At 39.5% G+C, this 21,673-nt stretch overlaps 1 protein-coding gene across 4 annotated transcripts in view; it reads right to left on the bottom strand.

Annotated features, from left to right (window-relative positions):
* Positions 1-391: 391 nt before the first annotated feature.
* LOC124144153 overlaps positions 392-21,673 on the bottom strand; it is a 43,843-nt gene continuing 22,561 nt past the window's right edge. Inside the window, exons 2-13 of one of the 4 annotated variants that reach the window (XM_046513405.2) lie at positions 16,886-17,029; positions 16,033-16,121; positions 15,045-15,156; positions 14,238-14,360; positions 12,841-13,290; positions 11,918-11,947; positions 9,888-10,023; positions 7,864-8,000; positions 6,635-6,778; positions 5,912-5,929; positions 3,450-3,575; positions 392-2,475 (exon numbers count right to left, since the gene is read on the bottom strand). In XM_046513405.2, the coding sequence (XP_046369361.1) occupies positions 1,751-2,475; positions 3,450-3,575; positions 5,912-5,929; positions 6,635-6,778; positions 7,864-8,000; positions 9,888-10,023; positions 11,918-11,947; positions 12,841-13,290; positions 14,238-14,360; positions 15,045-15,156; positions 16,033-16,121; positions 16,886-17,029 (2,234 nt within the window). In that variant the 3' untranslated portion in view covers positions 392-1,750. Of the gene's footprint in view, positions 2,476-3,449; positions 3,576-5,780; positions 5,802-5,911; positions 5,930-6,634; positions 6,779-7,863; positions 8,001-9,887; positions 10,024-11,917; positions 11,948-12,840; positions 13,291-14,237; positions 14,361-15,044; positions 15,157-16,032; positions 16,122-16,885; positions 17,030-21,673 lie in introns of all 4 variants that reach the window. The other 3 variants (XM_046513404.2, XM_046513407.2, XM_046513406.2) reach the window with 3 other exon arrangements.

Raw genomic sequence — 21,673 nt, 5'->3', positions numbered from 1 at the left:
GTATAAATCGGCAACCTGGTACTAACCTCGACATCTTATTTACGGTATCGACCAATACTTTGTAGGCACTGGAAGCCAGTGGAATTGCCTGAATCCCTCTCCCCTCTACCCTTTACACCAACATTTCCAGCTTGCAGGCTCTGGCATGGGCCAGTATCCGTTCAACATAAAATCATTGTTGACTTCCCATCATGAAAAGGAAAAACATTCCAAACCAACTCTGCCGTGTGAGATGCTTATTGCGAATATTGTCCTGTGCTCAGCTTTGGATTGGCTCACAAATGACCCGGTTTTCTTTGATTGGACTGTTGCTCATCAACTCCCGGCAGGTGCATGAAACAGCTCCATAACTGATCTCTCTGCTGGCATCACAGATAACTGACACATCATCTTAAAGTGTGAATATATTTTATTATAGAACAACTCAACTGACTCGTCGAGTTTGTTAAAAGCACCAAGAAATTCAAGTGAAAGGCCATTTGAGCCCAGATAGCGACCCTTGACCTTACATTGTGGGGGGAATGCACATGTAGTAAGTATAATAAGTAACATGCATGCACAATCAAAGGAAGATAATAATCACTTAAAGTATAAAGTCGATGTTAGACAATGCCAACTTCACAATGAAGACTGTGGTGTAAGCAAGTGGTAGTCAAGCATTGTCTTAGTTTAGGTCGATTTAGAAAAGTTTTAAAATCACGAGGAGGAGAATATGTTACTACCTTATGTACTCCTATCAAAACAGAGCATTTAATACATGGAAAGAGATTCACCATGACAATATTACCAGAATAGAATATATATATTTACATCATTTCGTATTGGAAAATATATACAATATACATTTTAATAATACGTATAACAGATTGATTTATAATGGTCATTATTGCACAAGCTGAAAGATATGCACGGGGAAGAAATTTGTAAATATAATGTATTTTTTCATAAGTAGCAAGAAGAAATTCTAGCAAAACTAACAAAAGTATGATGATGAAACGTTATATATAGCCTACCTATTTAAAGCTAACATAAACACAATAGACATGACGACCAGGAGGTCCTTATAATCCGTCGTCGATAACCTCTAAAGGCATTACATATAAATAATGAAAACATATTTTCACACACAGTAAAACGATTGAATAGCCCTAACCTTTGTAGCATTCTTATATGAAACCATGAACTTTCTAACATCTTTGTAAGGATGTTATAAGCTTAATCCTCACAACATGTATAGAAGACATCCTGACACCATATGCGGAAAAGAAAGAACATTGTCGAAAGACATTTACCATAAAATGTACGAAAATATGCTGATGTAATTTGATTGTACTCATGTCAATAACATCATTTTAGCATCAACTCTGTAAAATAAACTATACGAATATGTAAATATGCGAAAAGTCTGCTCTATAGACTTCATTACAATCTACATGTATAATGTACAATATTAGGAGAAGCATTAATATAGGCCTTTTTGGCCTGTTTGCTAATCCTTTTTCCATTTTGTAATGCTATTTAATGTAAAATTTGAACATTAATGGAAATAAAATACTGTTTAAATCAAATATGCGAAAATACATCGTGACATGGAACCCAAGTGTATCTTTCTGGCAACTGTAAAATATTAACAATACGTCAACCTGCAACTGTATAATTATTTTCATTATGACCCATTTTGGACAGAGTGGAATGATTTGGAAATGGAACGACTTCGCATGTACAGTTTACTAGTTAACTACTAGCGTGTTTACAAGTTCATAATCACCGCTTTCATGTATGCCGCCGCCGTCAATGACGCGTATGGCTGCCATTCCTTCTTTTGACCGTCGACGTAGTCGCACATACCTCTGATGATGAGAAAGCTGTCACAACGATTACCTTCTAGGGACTCCAACACGGAGTCATACTCTGCATCAAATGCCTTAACATTGTTCATCTGGGAGAAATCCTGCCTCAGGTCTTCAGCCCTTGCCACAATCCTGCCTGACCCGATGACGCCATACCGGACGTTCATCTGCCCTTCCCGATACCCACTTCCGTACATGCTCCGTGGGCGTGGATGGTCGTACCGAAGAACAGTGCCGTCCCGGTTGGTTGCGTACAGCTTATCGGTCGTTATGTTTGGCCTATGGAATTTGGATTCCTCTCCTTTGAGTTTATCTTTCCCCTCTTCCACGTACAGCTCCCACGGTTTGGGCTCGTGGGATCTTATTTCAGAAGTTCTACGTAAGTCTTTGACAGCTGTTTGAAGAGTTTGGTCCCGCGCGTCCCATGCACGTGTCATATAGCTGTACCCACGTGACCCCTGCAGTCTCTCCACCTTCTGACAGTATACGTACATAGCTCCACTGCTGTCGACTGGCATCGACACGACGACATCGCCGAGACGGACGTGTTTGGTGTAGTCGGTATAGTGGGGAACGGCACCGCCACAGCCCACAATGAACACGTGGTCAATTCTGCTGAATGTTCCTGAAACACATTCGATAATCATGTTGGTTGGTTGGTAAGCTGGTTTGTTGTTTAACGCCGCACTTAGCAATATTCCAGGTATATGACGGCGGTCTGTAAATAATCGAGTCTGCACCAGACAATCCAGTGATTAATATCATGAACATCAATCCATGCAATTGGGATTGACGACGTGATTCAACCAAGTCAGCGAGCCTGACCACCCGATCCCGTTAGTCGCCTTTTACGACAAGCATAGTCGCCTTTTACGGCAAGCATGGGTTGCTGAAGACCTATTCTACCCCGGATCTTCACGGGTCACCGATGCTATGAGCAGTATTTCAGTTAAAATGATGTGTGACAAAGGCACCAAATGATGCAAGTCATGGACATTTACCCTTTTGGTGAAACACAGGAGCATTGGTGTGGTGCTGACATATCAAAGATTGAGTGAGTATGGTTTTACGCCGCTTTTAGCAATATTCCATCAATATCACGGCGGGGACACCAGAAGTGGGCTTCACACACTTTACCCATGTCGGGAATGGAACCCTGGCGTGACTACCGAACGCTGTAACCACTAGACTACCCCTGCGCTTCAAATACCAACGATCATAATCAGGGCGAATATTGGACTCGAACCCGCTCTGCCCCCCAAAATAGTGTGGACTAGTATTTACTTAAAAGACTAGACAAATTTCATGTATAATATCTATAGCTCCGACTCTTAGGTCTTATATATGACATGTCCATAACGATAATACAACTCGTGTGGTACAAAAGATGAATAGCGTCATCCCAAAAGAATGATAATCGTTTCAAATTTTCATCTTTTGAGAGTACTATTCGCAAATATGTTTTGCACAAAGAGTAAACCGCACGTGTTCCATTCATTGTAACTGATCGCTGTATATGACGTCACGAATTCAAGGGAGGCAACCTTAAATTTGCCTTAAATAGTTTGGGCTTTATCACTGTACAGAAGTCACACTTACCCAGCAGCCTCGTGACGGTGTTCTCTGCGGCGATCATAGCACCTTGTCCACCCTGTAACCTAGACAGCTTGGTGGACACGACAGTGTTCTTGCCGATACGCCCACACGTGTACACCTGGGACTCACCTGCAACACACACGACAGCGGATCAGAACGGTGGTTGTAATGCAAGTTAGAACCATCATTAATATACAACCTGTGTTAACTGCTCATAAATCCGTTTGCTCTTTGCGCCAAATTTAATGTTTCCGTGGATAATCAAGACTGGTTTTCTCTTGCATTGACGTTTCATAATTATTAACATTTGCATGCCTAATTTGGACTGTCTGGACGTGTCTGTCACCGTCATTTCACTGTCCAGCTCCGATATATTAAATCCGGTCAATATACAGATATGCGTATAGCTTCGCTGACTTGACTGAAGCATGTCATCGATCCCAATTGCGTGGATCGATGCTCATGGCATCAATCACTGGATTGTCTGGTCCAGACGCCGTCATATAGCTGGAATATTGCTGAGTGCGGCGTTAAACAACAAACGCGGTCAAAACGCATCAAGATGGGCAGGTGAGTGAATCATGTTTCGCGCCGCATTATTGGGATATTGAAGACGCATCACGGCGGGTGTACCAGATATAGGGTTCTTATATACCCTGGAATAGGAATGCAACCAGGGCCTTTAGCGTGGTGAGCGAAAGCTTCATAACCACTTGGTTTCCCACATTGACCTGCAGGTGCTATGATTGTCCACTACACATATGTACATTCAAGCATGTATTTTATTTTTTGTTCTGTTTTTGGTTGTTTAACGAGCACTCAACAATATTCCAGCTATATGACGGCGAGTCTGGACCAGACAATCCACTGATTGACATCATGAGTATCGATCCACACAATTGGTATACGATGACATGCCTCAACCAAGTCAGCGAGCCTGACCACCCGATCCCGCTAGTCGCCTCTTACAACAAGCACAGTCGCCTTTGCGGCTATCAAGGCTTGCTGAAGACCTTTACAAACTCGGATCTTCACGGGTAGTCAAGCATGTATGGCATGGGGAGTTAACAAGTGCATGATAGGTAGTGAGCGTATATAAGCCTGCATGTCACCCCTTGACAGAATTTTCAAATCAAGATGTACAAAAAGCCTCATTGTTGACGTTAAATGAACCTTTCCTTTCTGTGGTGACATTGGAGAACACGAATAAAGCACAGAGACGTTAATCTGTTACATTTCAGGTCTATAACTACCATATTTCCTCTATTAGACGCCAACTATCAAATACACGCCACCTGTAATTGACGCCGGGTCATACACATTCTCCAAAAATAGAAGTCGAGCCTAGACGCCGGATAATTTATAATGCCCGTTTCCTGCAAATGTACCCTTTGTATGACTTCGGAATTTTGGATTCGTTTAGGTAGTGAGTTGCCACTGTGCTAGCATTTAAAAGAACAGACGCCGGGCCTCATAACAGACGCCTGGTCACAGGCTTGCGCGAAATTAAGTGACGTCCGGGCGTCTAATAGAGGAAATACGGTAGATGGCTTTAATGCATTCTTGGTATGCTTTATGTGGAAAACGTAGGTTATTTTATAAACATGCAGATAAGCTTTTCTGTGTGTCCTCAGAGACTATACACAGATATTGTGTATAAGTCTTCTGTTGTTGTGGGCTTGTGCTTTTGTCACATGCACGTTCTATAATAAAACCCTTTATGTGTCAACGACCTTTTTCTGATCTGACAATCTTCCACCTCAGAAGCTTCCAACATTTGAAATGACGTATAATTCAGTACTCAGCATCTTCTCTGTATTTAGTCAGGAGACATGTCCCCCGTGAACGCTATCAAAGGTATACGTGCGTTTTAAAAAATATGCTCTCAACGATCGCATTACTTTACAAAACCCAGATTTGTTCTTGTTAGGAGAAGCTTGTCAGCAGGGAGAAGTGAATTTCGAGATAATCGAAATGTGTGTTTAGCAGGTCAGTGCACAACATGCCCCCATTCTCGCCGACGTCCGGGACGCTTCGCTGCGTCCACATTCACTGACAGGCTGCATATAATCTCAATATTGAAATTGGAACAGGTGCAGAACAGATGCCCCTGGCGTATAAACACGGCAGAAACGTGGACTAGAAGGAAAGTTGATTCAGATAAGAAAAGACAATATTTAGATAAAAACATGCAAAACATTATTAGAATTTCAGGAACAGGAACAATGATTGACCGATCTATGAACGGGCGTACATAAAATAAGAACTCAAAACACGACGATTCTAAGGTAAAACTACAAGAAAACTACAGCGACATTCGCAACCAAAACTTTCCAGTTGGTAAATGATGTCTGCCTAAAAAATAAAAAAAATCAAAAAAATCAGCGTGAACGAAAAACGATTACTGGCGAAATTGAATCAATTTACAAAAATAAACCAAGTTTTTTAAAACACGACTAACTCACCAATGGTGGTCCCAGACCCTAGATGCATATACATACAGATATAGGTACATGTGCATTTGTCAAACATTGTAATTAGTGCTTGTAGGTAGATACGACAATTTTATTGTTGCATTATTTTGGTTAGAAGAGCACAATTAAGCAGTTAATATCTAATATGGAATTCTATCTAGGTGGTTAGAAGTAATGCAGTTCATATTTATCCGAGTGTGTATTTCGCGATTTGTATCACCGGTGCCTCTGTAATGACATTGGCAGTCCTTTTTAATTATGTATGAACCAGATGTCTAATAATCTTAAGTATAAGTATGTAATTTTACCTTCAGTAATGTTTGTTAGTAAGTTTGTTTGTTGTTTAACGCCGCACTCAGAATATTCCGTCTGTATGACGGCGGACTGTAAATAATCGAGTCTGGTTCAGATAATCCAGTGCTTGACACTATGAACGTCAATGACATGCATCAACCAAGTCAGCGAGCCTGACCACCCGATCCCGTTAGTCGCATCTTACGACTAGCATAGTCGCCTCTTACGACTAGCATAGTCGCCTCTTACGACAAGCATGGGCTGCTGAAGACCTATTCTACCCTGGATCATAACCGGTAACCTTCAGTAATGACCTCAAATGGAAGTTCCCATAATACAGGTTAGTACACTAATAATTATAAATACTCTAGACTGACGCTGTCGGAGTGGATGTAATCGCGGCCATGTTGTTGTACCCACCTTCAGTCTTGAACTTGACGTATGTGGTTTTTTCCTCCATCATGGCGTCCACGGCTAGCTTCTCACAGAACAGACCCGTGATGACGCCGATTGTCGGCTGCTCCTTCCCCGTCAGTGTCGGCATCTCCTTCACCAACTTGATTTCTGGCCGGAAACAGAATTCACGTGATCATCTGTTGTTCATATACATGTATAAGATACTTCTCGACTTGAAAGGGATATTTATATTATCGCACGATATATCAACTTTCTGTAGGGAAACACAGTTAATGTCAATGTCTGTTGTTAAGCCACAGTGACACTATTCATATAACTCAGGATCGATCCCCCACATTGGTAAAATACAATGTATTATTGTTGGAATATTATTAAAGGGAGCAAAACCCTACTCACTCACTCACTTACTCACTCTGTTCACAAAACCATACTCACTCACTCACTCAACAAAGTGCTAATCTTCAAACTTCCCCATCAAACTGTTTCGATGCTTTGGAATTGCTTCAGAGACCAGTTTTAGTGGTAGTTTATACCAAGGTATGGGAATTGCAGTAGTTGGCGGTAAGATCGATCTGTGGAAAGGCGCCCTAAATAACTGATATACCCGACGAAGGCAGGCTATACTTAAAACTGATGCAGTACTGGGGTTAACGTGACTTAAGATCCACGTTCTATGTATACTACTCAAAAGAAGATAAAGAACACCCGATTTTTTTCATGACTTTTAACTAAAGTCATACGAAAAAACAGTTTACTTCTTTTGAGAGATATTTATGAACAGTTTAACAAGGTTCATGTTACCTTCTTATGAGATCTATACTACTCAACTTTTGACGGGGTTAATCGGATATGTCATTTTATTTAAATATACACTTGTCATATTATGAGAATCAGTGCTGTGTATCATGGAAAGACGAAGAACTATCCCTATCAAAAGTGGAGAAGTATATATACCTCTCCCAAACGCGTGTTCTTAACCTTCGCGAGTGATATCAGTGTTTAACATTCGACAGTGTCTGTCTTTCACAGAACGTCGTGATTAACAGGAAGATAAGATGTGTAACTGTATGATTCTGTTTTAGCTGTGTACATTGATTATGTTAATACAAATGGACATTTTTGTGTAATTGTGTACCCCTATGACCTTGTTGGGAATAGGGGGGAGGCAAGTGCAGTGACTGCTGGGTTACCCCATTGGGTTAGCATTGGGTTAGCATTGTTGTAGTACGTACCATGTTTGGCGTTCTGTTCCCCGGACTGTACCCGCATCCAGATGTCCTTCTCCACCTCCTGTATCAACCCCTTCCTCTGCATCTCATTCAACATCACAACGGCGGCGATGCAGTCCGTGGACTTGATTTTACACTTCCTGAGAACAACAACCTCAACATGAAGACGTGGACTTGATCTTACACTTCCCGAGAACAACAACCTCAACATGAAGACGTGGACTTGATCTTACACTTCCCGAGAACAACAACCTCAACATGAAGACGTGGACTTGATCTTACACTGCCTGAGAACAACAACCTCAACATGAAGACGTGGACTTGATCTTACACTGCCCGAGAACAACAACCTCAACATGAAGACGTGGACTTGATCTTACACTGCCTGTGAACAACAACCTCAACATGAAGACGTGGACTTGATCTTACACTGCCTGAGAACAACAACCTCAACATGAAGACGTGGACTTGATCTTACACTGCCTGAGAACAACAACCTCAACATAAAGACATGGACTTTATCTTACACTGCCTGAGAACAATAACCTCAACATGAAGACGTGGACTTTATCTTACACTGCCTGAGAACAACAACCTCAACATGAAGACATGGACTTGATCTTACACTGCCTGAGAACAACAACCTAAACATGAAGACGTGGACTTGATTTTACACTTCCCGAGAACAACAACCTCAACATGAAGACGTGGACTTGATCTTACACTGCCTGAGAACAACAACCTCAACATGAAGACGTGGACTTGATCTTACACTTCCTGAGAACAACAACCTCAACATGAAGACGTGGACTTGATCTTACACTTCCCGAGAACAACAACCTCAACATGAAGACGTGGACTTGATCTTACACTGCCTGAGAACAACAACCTCAACACGAAGACGTGGACTTGATCTTACACTGCCTGAGAACAACAACCTCAACATGAAGACGTGGACTTGATCTTACACTGCCCGAGAACAACAACCTCAACATGAAGACGTGGACTTGATCTTACACTTCCCTGAGAACAACAACATCAACATGAAGACGTGGACTTGATCTTATACTGCCTGAGAACAACAACCTCAACATGAAGACGTGGACTTGATCTTACACTGCCCGAGAACAACAACCTCAACATGAAGACGTGGACTTGATCTTACACTGCCTGAGAACAACAACCTCAACATGAAGACGTGGACTTGATCTTACACTGCCTGAGAACAACAACCTAAACATGAAGACGTGGACTTGATCTTACACTGCCTGAGAACAACAACCTCAACATGAAGACGTGGACTTGATCTTACACTGCCCGAGAACAACAACCTCAACATGAAGACGTGGACTTGATCTTACACTGCCTGAGAACAACAACCTCAACATGGACATGTTTGTATAGTGAGAGGACGGGGCTGCCATACTGTCTCATCCCACGAATATATACCATTCCCCCATTTATCTTTCCATGATATACAAAAGTAATTCCCATAATAGATTGCCGGGCAAAAGACACATTGGAAAAAAGGCTGAAAACCGTTGCCTGTTGTAAAAGAAATACTTGATATGTGATGCCTGTGATTAAGCATATGATACTCGTATTGATAAAATATATCACCATCGAATAACAATTGAGTAGTATATTCCTTTCGGAATAAAAGTCAGACAGACCATTCAAGGTCTCAGCAAAGCTTTCAACAAGTTTTATGGAAGACATGTGAACGATATTTGACGCTACAGTGACAAAAACGATGTCCGATGAAATTTCCTATTTGACTCGTACCATATGTTTCGTGTTCCTTTAGGTGAACACCTGACTTGCCTTTGCATGTGTTTGTGATGGTGCCACCGGTGATGCAGGCTACGCTCACCTTTTCGCGAACACCTGGTGTCATCACTATTTGATAGTGATTGATGAATACACGATCATGATTAAGTAGGAATCGTACAATCGACTTTGTTAGTGGCAGATATTTCCTATGAATATGGAAAGGGTTTGTCGCATTTATTTCCCAGGCAACGTACTGTAGTAGCTCGGCCACAGGGACTGGGTTTGGGTAGGCATCTTCCAGACAACTGAGCATGCGCTGTTTCTTTGCCAACCACAGCAGGCACATCCGGATCTTTGCCCTCTTGTCGGCGCGTTCCTTGTCGTAGTTTCCTGTGAAAATATAGTAGAACTGTTTATGTCCCTTGCTAAATACCAGCAGTCCAATCATCTCCAGTGTTGCGGTGAACACGTGTGGGTGTATTGATGTAAACCTGCAATTAATCCATATGAACTCAGCAGTTTCGAGGACATAAATATTTGATAAATCGACAGTGAAACAATCTTGACAACTTAATCATTACTTGTCATATGATGTTACATATTTGAACATATAATCAAGGCACTCGACGACGATAAACATGTAACAATGTAATTCAAGAGTGTTTGCCTTACCATAATAAAATGTAATACCACATATAAATATCACACACGAACACCACTGTGAATATAGAGGATTCATCACTCGTGTTTTTTAATATGGGAAATATCAACCGAGTCTCAGTTAATCGGTATTTGCCGAGCCTTTGGCGAGGAAAATACCGATTAACGGGACGAGGTTGATTTTTCCCATATTAAAAAACACGAGTGATGAATTCTATTTATCATTTTCACATTTTTGCTTCCCAATTAAGGAATAATTGCATTAAACATTAACATCAGCAACTTGTCGAAATCTTACGTATAGATCGTGCGTAGTGATACATGTTTTCCATAGCCGTGTAAACCAAAATAAGCAACCTCTTAACTCCTTTATGGCATATTCCTTCGCTGAGAAAAAAAGTTCCTCGAATTATTTTAAACAAAAAAATTGAACAGACTTTTGCAGAATAATTGAAATAATGTCTCCAACATCAAAGGTATCCATGTTGTTTGTAAACATCTACTCACGTGCACCGGCGAAAAAAGTCCCACTTCCGGTTATCTTTTTTGCATATCTAATTTGCATACTTATGTCATTGGGGTATGACATACATGTCTCTATGTCGTAAGCTTATGTCATGGATAAAAGCTTTAGTTAAATGATAAATAATGATAGCACAAGTTACCAACGACGCAAACACTTCTAATGTTTGAATGGCACAAGCTATGTACGAACAACACATGCCACGACCTACTACTATAACACGATCCACACAGAGGTTTGATTTAGAAAAGTAGGAAAAGCTAGAACGACACAAGACAAGACAACGAAAAATGTCAGCGAAAACTATAACACCATGTTCTGTGCATAACACTGAAGTTAATATAAACAACACTTCTAATCAGATTGAATAGACATTATGTTCATAACATGTTCAGTAAAGTAGATAGAATGGAATTTATTAGTGTATGTGGAATCTCGTTCCCCAGAGACTCACTATCTGGGTTTTACTGTTGAGAAGTTCAACAAAGGCACGCACACAAAGTTTTAAGTAATGACAAAATAGCAAAAGGATGTCACGAAAAAGAAAACAAATACTTATAAAAAGGAAGTTAATTGTATATAAATTTAATTAGTATCAATGTAAATCGGAATAAATAAGCCTTTGTTAAACATTTAATGAATATTAATATATTATCAGCAAGTAAAAACAAAGATCGTCTAAGTCCAGCAATTAAAATCGTTTAGCATATCTAGGAATGGATATCAGAGGCAAGTCTGGAAAATAAACACGTTTATCCACAAAAACACACAAAACAGAGAAGTTCGACACTGAAAATACAACGCTACTGACGGTTGTACTGAATAACATAGACATACTCATGTGAATATCGTAGAATTTCGAAGTATTTTTCGAGCTGTGTGACGTCATTAATCTGTGACGTCATAAAATATTACGTCAACTATGATATTCACACTACGTATAAACTCGTTTATCCTGAATCACATGAGTAATATGTGAATCTTAGCATGTACATTAATGTGGTTTGTGTAATGATTTTCAGTGTCGACCTTGATCACCTGTGAGGCACAGAGAAAGACATGAAGCGGGTACACCTCGAGGGAGATATGAGTGTTATCTACCTGTGTAGGTTCTCCATACCGGCAACTCGTCTGTGATTGAACAATACAGGTTGAAGAGAAATAGAACATAAACTAAATAAGCCATGCCCATAGAATTACCCATATATCTTACCTGTATAATATTCAATACAGTATAAACTATTTTGAAAATAAAGTAAACCTCGACATAGATAATATAGATAAAATAAATAATATTTTGATTATAATTACAACACATTGTACAGTCCAAGAATATATAGTTTGTAAAACATGTAGAATATATAAGACATGTATGTAAGACAAGATTGAAGATAAGTATGACCAGGTAATTGAAAAATCTGTACGTAAAATTTACGTCCTCAAGTTATGGTATCTTTGCATATATAGGCAGTGACCGTTTATCCGGGTAACTCATTTTGTCTATAAATAAAGCACTAATGATACTTCATAGTCAACCATGCATCTATATACTAGTACTTCTACTCTATAAAATCCGACTAAGGCATAAATAGTCTTTATCTCTCATAAAACCCTCTGCATAATAATCATCCTAATTCAGTTTCACTGAGTAAATATAATTTCTATACTCTTACAATGAGCGAGTGAATGTTGTTTTATGTCACAGCCAGCACCAGTCCTAAATCGCGACTGCCTGTAAATAACCAGTGTATAACTAGTGTAAGATGCCGAGTGTCGGCCAGGTTATTCAGAGGTTAATAGCATGAGGAAAGATTTTTGCGGCGTCCGGGCACGATGACACTATATCAGCCAGGTGACCACAAAGTCCTCATTGGTCGACGTTTATGACAAGTAATTGAAGTATGGGATTAAGGTGTTTGGTTTAGTTCGGAGTCACCACAGGGGACTTTTGTCTTTAATGTGTAATATACCACACATGTGCATTAAGTAAATAACAGGATTAGAGAAGAAAATAATTTCCGTACCTAATATTTCTGCGAACTCCCACTGTCCCTTCGAAGCTCGCCCGGTTGACAGTGCCATACAGTTTATGTTGAACTGTTTGGTCTGCGGAAGTTTGTATTTCAAGAACGTATTTTTCCCATAGTAAGCTCCCCTGCCGACCTCGATCACGTGGTTCTTCCAACTGACCCAAAAGAACCGGAAGTCGTCTTCACTGAGAAGGTTGATTGTGGTTGCCTGTGCTCTGATGGCGCCCATGGACCCGTCACGGATGAAGGATTTAGTGTTGTCCTCCGCCCCCAACACGATTTCGTGCGTCTTTCTGTCGACGTCGCCATAGACAGCCGACAACGCGAGGTACGCGTCTCCCGCGGCCTTGATCTTGAATGTGAGGAAGTGCTTGTTGTTAACCTGGACTTCCGGTACAAACTGGTAGGCATATGTGCTCGGCGTGAACACAGAGGTGAAACTCTCTGTAAGCAAAACAGTCATATCAAAATACACACATTTATAACCTAGGCGGATCCAGTGGAGGAGTGGGGGTGGGGTGGGGCTAGGGTGGGTTCCCTGAGAGAGGATTTTGATGTTTTGGACCCCTCCCTTTTAAAAATGCTGGATCCGCCCTTGCACAATGAGCGACACTCTGGAAAGTGTACAAAAAAATACAACCACGGTTTAAGATTAGAATTTGGTGCCATCATGTGACTTTTGAAATTATTATTGATGTCCGCCTTTTATGTTCAACACCTAATGATATGTGCGATTGTAAAAACTATAACCAGAACATAACAGAACCTTTATTGCAATCAGGCCTTATTACACGGTATATGATGACTTACAGAATATATACACAATAATCAAAAGATGTAATGGCAATCATAATATAATGGCCAATAACATATAATTTATATAGCTAGACAGCGTTTACGGAGGAATTAAATGTTTCCATGATATTTTAGTAAAATTTGGATAGTTTTCGTAAGGTACTAATATTGGTAATCTGAAATAATTTCAGAATTTAATAATATTTGGTTTACTGAAATAAAATATATCTACATAATAATTTCTTTGCTCTTTGAAATATTTACATGAGAATAAAAAATGAAATGTATCACCAATACAAGGTTACATTTTTGGAGGAGTATTGTCCCATGGCCAGACTTCTACAGAAAGACAGCGACTGGCAGTGCGCACACTGTTATTTATGTGTCGTATGTGTGGTCGCAGACAACAGTACCCGGGAGATTACACCTACTTTATTACTGCAAATTGCCAGGCGATTGGAATGTACTTGCCCCTACAGACGGGGCTACTTCAGACACGGCCAATCAAATTCAGTGTCCTGGGAGTCATCGAAACGGTAAATGAGATTGGTCGAACGCGGCCGTGTCAAAACTAAAATAAATCGTCTGCTACTTACGAACTGGGGGAATGTCTTCATCTGGTTCTGTCTCTTCATTCTGCTTGACCTCGAGCTCCACGCGTTTGATCAGTCGATAATTTTTCAACAGCACCAGGGCCCGCTTCACGAACCCAATGTAATCTGAAGCAGTCAAACCAATTCTGTGATACATCTGTAACATGGTATAAATGCGCCCTTCATATACTGTATATTTATACTGAGGCGTCATGATATAAAGAAGCATACTATGAACTTTTTGATTGGCATTTGAGAAGTTGGTAAGTAACAGGAAAGACGAGATATTTTAAGAATGACCACTTCTTTATTCTATAATGATGCGACGTTTCGGTATAGATCTTTATACCGTTGTCGAGCAAAGAGTGAGTGAGTGGGTTTGTTGTTTAACGCCGCACTCAGCAATATTCCAGCTATATGACGGCGGTCTGTAAATAATCGAGTCTGGACCAGACAATCCAGTGATCAATATCATGAGCATCGATCCACGCAATTGGGATCGATGAGATGCATCAACCAAGTCAGCGAGCCTGACCATCCGATCCCGTTAGTCGCCTCTTACGACAAGCATAATCGCCTTGTCGAGCAAAGAAGATGTTATCCATAAAATATCATATGTTTCATTGGCCCTTGTATAACGTGGACCGTATTCTACAGGAATATTATATATACTTTAAATAACTACGGTAAAAAACACATTTAGTACCTTACATACATTATTTTACGACCTTCACACCCGTGGGTTCCGATTATTGACATAAATACATCTCCTGTAGGAGCTATAGTGATAGAACAACCAATGGCACCAACTTTTGGAGAGACTCCCTGGTGCCACAAGTTCCTGGAAGTAGTCTGTGAATAGCTTCTTCTTCTGCACCCCATCAGCCGACCCCCGGAACCAGAACTGCAGCGTCCACAGATCCTGAAGTGTGGATGAGTGAGAATGTTTTAATTTATATTCCAGCCAAGAGTTCGTGGCATAACATAGAAAATCGTTCAAAATAAAAAAAAATCACACATGATTTTTCAACAAGAAGACAGAGTCATCAATATCCTTGCATTCTTACAATTGTAAATATATTATTCGAAATCGATCAACATATTGATCCCTTTATAATGTATGCATAATGTCATTCTTGTATCCATAGTGGTTTCCGAAAAGCCGTGTCCCCATTGAAGTTAAACGGAAGGACGAGGCCCAAACCTCTGTCCCCCGTGACGGGGGATGATAAACGCAACGTTAACGCGGTCGGTTCCTAAGGACATTGCCGTGCACCGAATACTCAATAACAACCGCACTTCTGAACGGTCTCATTCAATTTGTCAGATACCCCTTGTGTCAGATACCTTAAAATTACAAATGTTTTTTTCTGCTTATTTCTGTCCATTGTAAAGTGAAGAATGTATTGAGTAATCCATATCCAATACGGATTCAAAACGTGGAGGTATTAGGGGCATTCTTAACCGTATATCACACGAAAGAAAACATCCAAAAAATGGGAGCGACATATGCATGCAGAGCGTTACACTAAGTAACCATTTCCTGTTTTATTAATGATGTGTCGTGAAGATGATAAAGCAAACATTTGCCCTATACATGGTGTAGCACCACGTGGCATATATCCACACATGCGCAATAATCTCTTTCTCTTCTGGTGCGTCCTGAAATACGCTGATTCAAGGTTGTGCTAATGTGACGCATCTGATAGCAGGGGTCAACCTACCTGTAACGGTTATCTAAGACCCTCATTCTTGATAGGACATTGTCTGACACACCTGAGAACAGGCTTAAGCTTACCTGTACTGGTTCTCTGTGACCCTCATTCTTGACGAACAGGTACGCCATAAACTCGACCCTACCCTCGCTAGGCTGGACGGATTCCAGTTCTGTGGAATTGTAAAATTTATATTGAGGTGTTTGCAAAGGTTACTCACAGCGTGTACTGATTAATGTCATGTTCGATTACAAAGGACATATGAGTGAGTATGTATTATGGTATGCCGCGTTTGTAGCCTTTTAACTACACCATAAAGAAACATGGCTTGGTCTGCTGTGGATGGTCAAGCTGTGTGGTCTGCTAAGACCAACCAGGTGACGTTTTAACAGGACTTAGATGAGAATGAGAATTTATTATTTATATATAAAGGTGATAGGACAGTCGCAGTTGATTGGTTTTAATTTCTGTTATTACAATATGTATGTTTCATGGTCAAATCGTACTCAATATTTCGAATGATATTACTCACTACTACTACTACTACTACTACTACTACTACTACTACTACTACTACTACTACTACTACTACTACTACTAGCCTGACTGTGCCAGGATCATCCCAAACCCTCTTTTCTGCATTTTTATTTCAATCTGTACATAATTACATCTGTACAATCTGTGCTTCATTATACACATGAAAAACAACAATTTCTAAAAGACCTGATGTTATTAACAATTTGCCCAAATATGACATATATTTTACTCACACATATACACATACATACATGCTGGTATTGGTGTCAGCTGTTATCATAGAACGTTGGGATAATGCTATGTGCATTTTGTGGCATGTATATTTGTTAACTGAACATAGTATTTCTGAAATCAATATCAGACCTATATCGATCTGATGATGCCTGAAATGTAACCTACCATCAGCGGTCTTACTGACGAGTATGCCCTTGTAGGGACCCCCGGCTATGTGGTGAATGTTGTTGAAGTTAATATCTTCTTTCTTCTTCCTCTCCAGTCTCATCATGGCGCGGCCATTCTTCTTCATCGCCGTCATCACGATTTCTGAAACGTAAAAAACATCAAATATTAATAATAGTCGAATCACCGAATCACCGAAGCCACCGCAACACTACAAACTTAAGGGCCAAAACACTACTATGGTACCCTATCAGTACATCACCATGGAATAACCATTTCTTGTTTGTTTCAGTTTTATCAATCATCAAACATGGGAGTATGCGTTCTTTTGCCCGGCAATCTTCTGCCCTGGATCCTCACAGTACTATGTTTAGCCTGTTGAATCTGAGTACAATTATATATTACAGAAATGGATATTATCATTGAAATCAAACTAATTTGTTTGGTATTTTAAGAAAATGAATGATTCCTTGTGTGAGGAGAAGCTTCGAAAATTAATTAAATTAGTTTGCTGATTTAGAAGCTGGAATTATCTTAAAAAGATTAACCGCATTGCCAATTTTATGTAAATAATGACAATATAACCAGGGAATTGGAACGTTTGTTGTGAAGAATATTGGCATTGGCATTATTACCAGGGAATTGGAACGTTGTTGTGAAGAATTGGCATTGGCATTATAACCAGGGAATTGGAACGTTGTTGTGAAGAATATTGGCATTGTCATTATTACCAGGGAATTGGAACGTTGTTGTGAAGAATTGGCATTGGCATTATAACCAGGGAATTGGAACGTTGTTGTGAAGAATATTGGCATTGGCATTATTACCAGGGAATTGGAACGTTGTTGTGAAGAATTGGCATTGGCATTATAACCAGGGAATTGGAACGTTGTTGTGAAGAATATTGGCATTGGCATTATTACCAGGGAATTGGAACGTTGTTGTGAAGAATATTGGCATTGGCATTATAACCATGGTATTATCTTTGCGGAAATCCGTTCTGGGATTATAACCAGGGTGGAATTATAAGCGGGGAGGACTGTACACCCAACCTACTAGTGCTACACCATCACGTTATCTTAGGGGCGGTTGGGTAGCCTAGTGGTTAAAGCGTTCGCTCGTCACGCCGAAGACCCGGGTTCGATTTCCGACATGGGTACAATGTGTGAAGCCCATTTCTGGTGTCCCCCGCCGTGATATTGCTGGAATATTGCTAAAAGCGGCGTAAAACCACACTCACTCACTCACGTTATCTAGGTCCTTACCGATACTGATATGATACTGATATACTGATACTGGATGTGGTCACTCATACTATCATACGTAAATGTAAATCTGAAATGTCATTTTTGACAGTGAAGACACTAAATTTTAATACAAAGAGCTTTCTAAATGAGCGCGTGTCCACACCATACCCTTTCAACAAAGTGTAGGATGCAAGAGCGAGTGAATTAAATATAGAAATGAATTCTGACATGTCTCGCATCAAGAGTCAGTATGATGAACCACAGCTGGTGGTATAATCAGCTGGTGCAAAGAAATAGTGTAATCTAATCAACGTCTATGCTGTGACGACTCCACGACTCTGATAGGGTAACGCGTTCCATGGTTAGGCTGAATTGGCTTTTGAACAAGTCGAGACCTGTGATTTTATCACTTTGCATGACACGTTGACATGTAAGTGCACTTTCATCTGCTGGCAACCAGCACCATGTAGTGGTACATTCAGTCTGACATTTGCCAAGGGACTGAATGTTCAGAGGAAGGTCAAATGTTATCTTGCACTCCAGGGCTCCACATTACGCCCGACACTTGCCAAGCCCATTTCCACCCACGCGGACTACGTTCCTTTGACATAATGTAAACTTATATTTAAATCCCCTATTTAACGTCACAAGATAAAGACTAGAATTAATACAGGCACCACGCACATTCTCGGTACTCCATGGTTTAAATTTAGTCAATACAACGCTTTAATAAAAACAGACACAACCAGGCAAACCTCTTAGGTGGCTTTCATGATGTCGGATGACTTATGGGTATATTATAAGCTCAGTCATAATGCAAATATTGATATGTCTCTTGACCTGTGCCACATCCGAGAAAGGAACGCTTTTCCTCAGTATGTGTGTGGAATTTTAGGGCTTGCACTTTGGGGGCGTAACAGTCAACTGTTTGTGGTCCAAACAATGATGTACCTTTAGATCATATCAGTGTTTGCACTGAAAGCGTTCACTCGTCACGCCGAGAACATGTTGGATTCGCTATAAGAGATGTGTATATGACGTCAATTCCTGGCGTTTCCTATGGTATTGCTCATTCGTGACCAACTCGTGTTATTCCGGGACAAGCCGAATAGCGACTCGTGCCCCGCTCATGACCATTTTTGCGACCGGGTTCCGTCTTAGCGCAAACGGGCATACCTAAAACAACTGTCAACTCGTTGCGTAATGGTTCACTTACATTTTCGCATATATTATATATATTTAAGATGCAATTTAAAGCACATCGGGACATGCGGAATTATACAGTATGATTGAACACATTTGACTGTGTCTTTGGTATATTTTTAGATGTAAGACAAATGTAAAATCAAAAAATATTTCTGAGGGATTATTTGACGAATAACTTGAAATCATACGCGCCTTCTGATTGGTTTAACGTATTTTCGCACATGACATTCATCGATAGGGGGACGAGTCTTCTTGCAGGTTACGGAAAGGGACGAGTGTTGACGAATGCGGTATTGCTGAGAGCGACGACAAAACTTATTCACATACTCGCTGTACATCCTACTCTAGAAATATCCTGGGCACCGTTCCAAAGCGATCTTAGCACTACAACCATCGTAAGCCAGTGTTAAAGTATGGGAGTTACGATCACCTCAGCGCTAAGATGGCTTTGTGGAACGGGGCCCTGGACATAACACAGTTATACAATCATTTAGGGGTCTAGACAGTAGGCGCCATATGTCTAATGTCTTCAAACAGCGTTTTATTCAGGTGTATTGTCCGTCAAAAACGAAATGTATGAAGTAAGGATACTTCAAAGAAGTTAAACGAAATGTATGGTTCAAGAGAAATTGATTTGTATTAATATATTAGGTGTAATAGGAAATAATGAACAGTGATGTGAGTAGATTTGTCCATTGTGTGACACTGATCAACGGATATCACACCACGAACAACGGGTGTGACAAGGCATGTACGTTAAGGCTTTATTCTTTATCGATTATTTTCTTCTTAAGAAGATTATTTAAATTAGTGATAGGTCAACATGCATTGGCATGATTGAATGTTTTGGGCAAAGTTCCCTTTCTCCAACGCAGGTAGTCTCTTGGATACGACACTAGAAATGCACTATTCATATTCTGTATTTCGACAGGGCCTCAGTTAGTCATATAGTTAACTGCTGTTCATAGATCTGCGCAGTTTTGTGTGTAGAAAATAAAAGCGACAAATATCATTATATATAATATAAAACGTCACACTCAATCACAGTTAAAAATTTATTTGTTTTCATTTTTGAACTTTTCTAGATGAAATCTAGTTAAAATATACCCCTATCTTATGTATACACCGTGATTCCTGTCATGATGTATTTTGTTTTCATTTTTGTACCTTTCTAGATAAAATCTAGTTAAAATATACCCCTATCTTATGTATACACCATGATTCCTGTCATGATGTATTTGTTTTCATTTTTGAACTTTTCTAGATAAAATCTAGTTAAAATATACCCCTATCTTATGTATACACCGTGATTCCTGTCATGATGTATTTGTTTTATATTTTTGTACTTTTCTAGATAAAATCTAGTTAAAATCCACCCCTATCTTATGTATACACCGTGATTCCTGTCATGATGTATTTGTTTTATATTTTTGTACTTTTCTAGATAAAATCTAGTTAAAATATACCCCTATCTTATGTATACACCGTGATTCCTGTCATGGTGTATTTGTTTTATATTTTTGTACTTTTCTAGATAAAATCTAGTTAAAATATACCCCTATCTTATGTATACACCGTGATTCCTGTCATGATGTATTTGTTTTATATTTTTGTACTTTTCTAGATAAAATCTAGTTAAAATATACCCCTATCTTATGTATACACCGTGATTCCTGTCATGTATTTGTTTTCATTTTTGTACTTTTCTAGATAAAATCTAGTTAAAATATACCCCTATCTTATGTATACACCGTGATTCCTGTCATGTATTTGTTTTCATTTTTGTACTTTTCTAGATAAAATCTAGTTAAAATATACCCCTATCTTATATATACACCGTGATTCCTGTCATGTATTTGTTTTCATTTTTGTACTTTTCTAGATAAAATCTAGTTAAAATATACCCCTATCTTATGTATACACCGTGATTCCTGTCATGATGTATTTGTTTTCATTTTTGTACTTTTCTAGATAAAATCTAGTTAAAATATACCCATATCTTATGTATACACCGTGATTCCTGTCATGTATTTGTTTTCATTTTTGTACTTTTCTAGATAAAATCTAGTTAAAATATACCCCTATCTTATGTATACACCGTGATTCCTGTCATGTATTTGTTTTCATTTTTGTACTTTTCTAGATAAAATCTAGTTAAAATATACCCCTATCTTATGTATACACCGTGATTCCTGTCATGTATTTGTTTTCATTTTTGTACTTTTCTAGATAAAATCTAGTTAAAATATACCCCTATCTTATGTATACACCATGATTCCTGTCATGTAGTATTTGTTTTCATTTTTGTACTTTTCTAGATAAAATCTAGTTAAAA

Source organism: Haliotis rufescens, unplaced genomic scaffold (genome assembly GCF_023055435.1).
Source record: "Haliotis rufescens isolate VD_foot unplaced genomic scaffold, xgHalRufe1.0.p SCAF_7, whole genome shotgun sequence".
NCBI classification, from domain to species: Eukaryota; Metazoa; Mollusca; class Gastropoda; order Lepetellida; family Haliotidae; genus Haliotis; species Haliotis rufescens.
The sequence above is the reverse complement of the archived record's forward strand: the minus strand, read 5'-3'. Positions and strand labels throughout refer to the sequence as shown.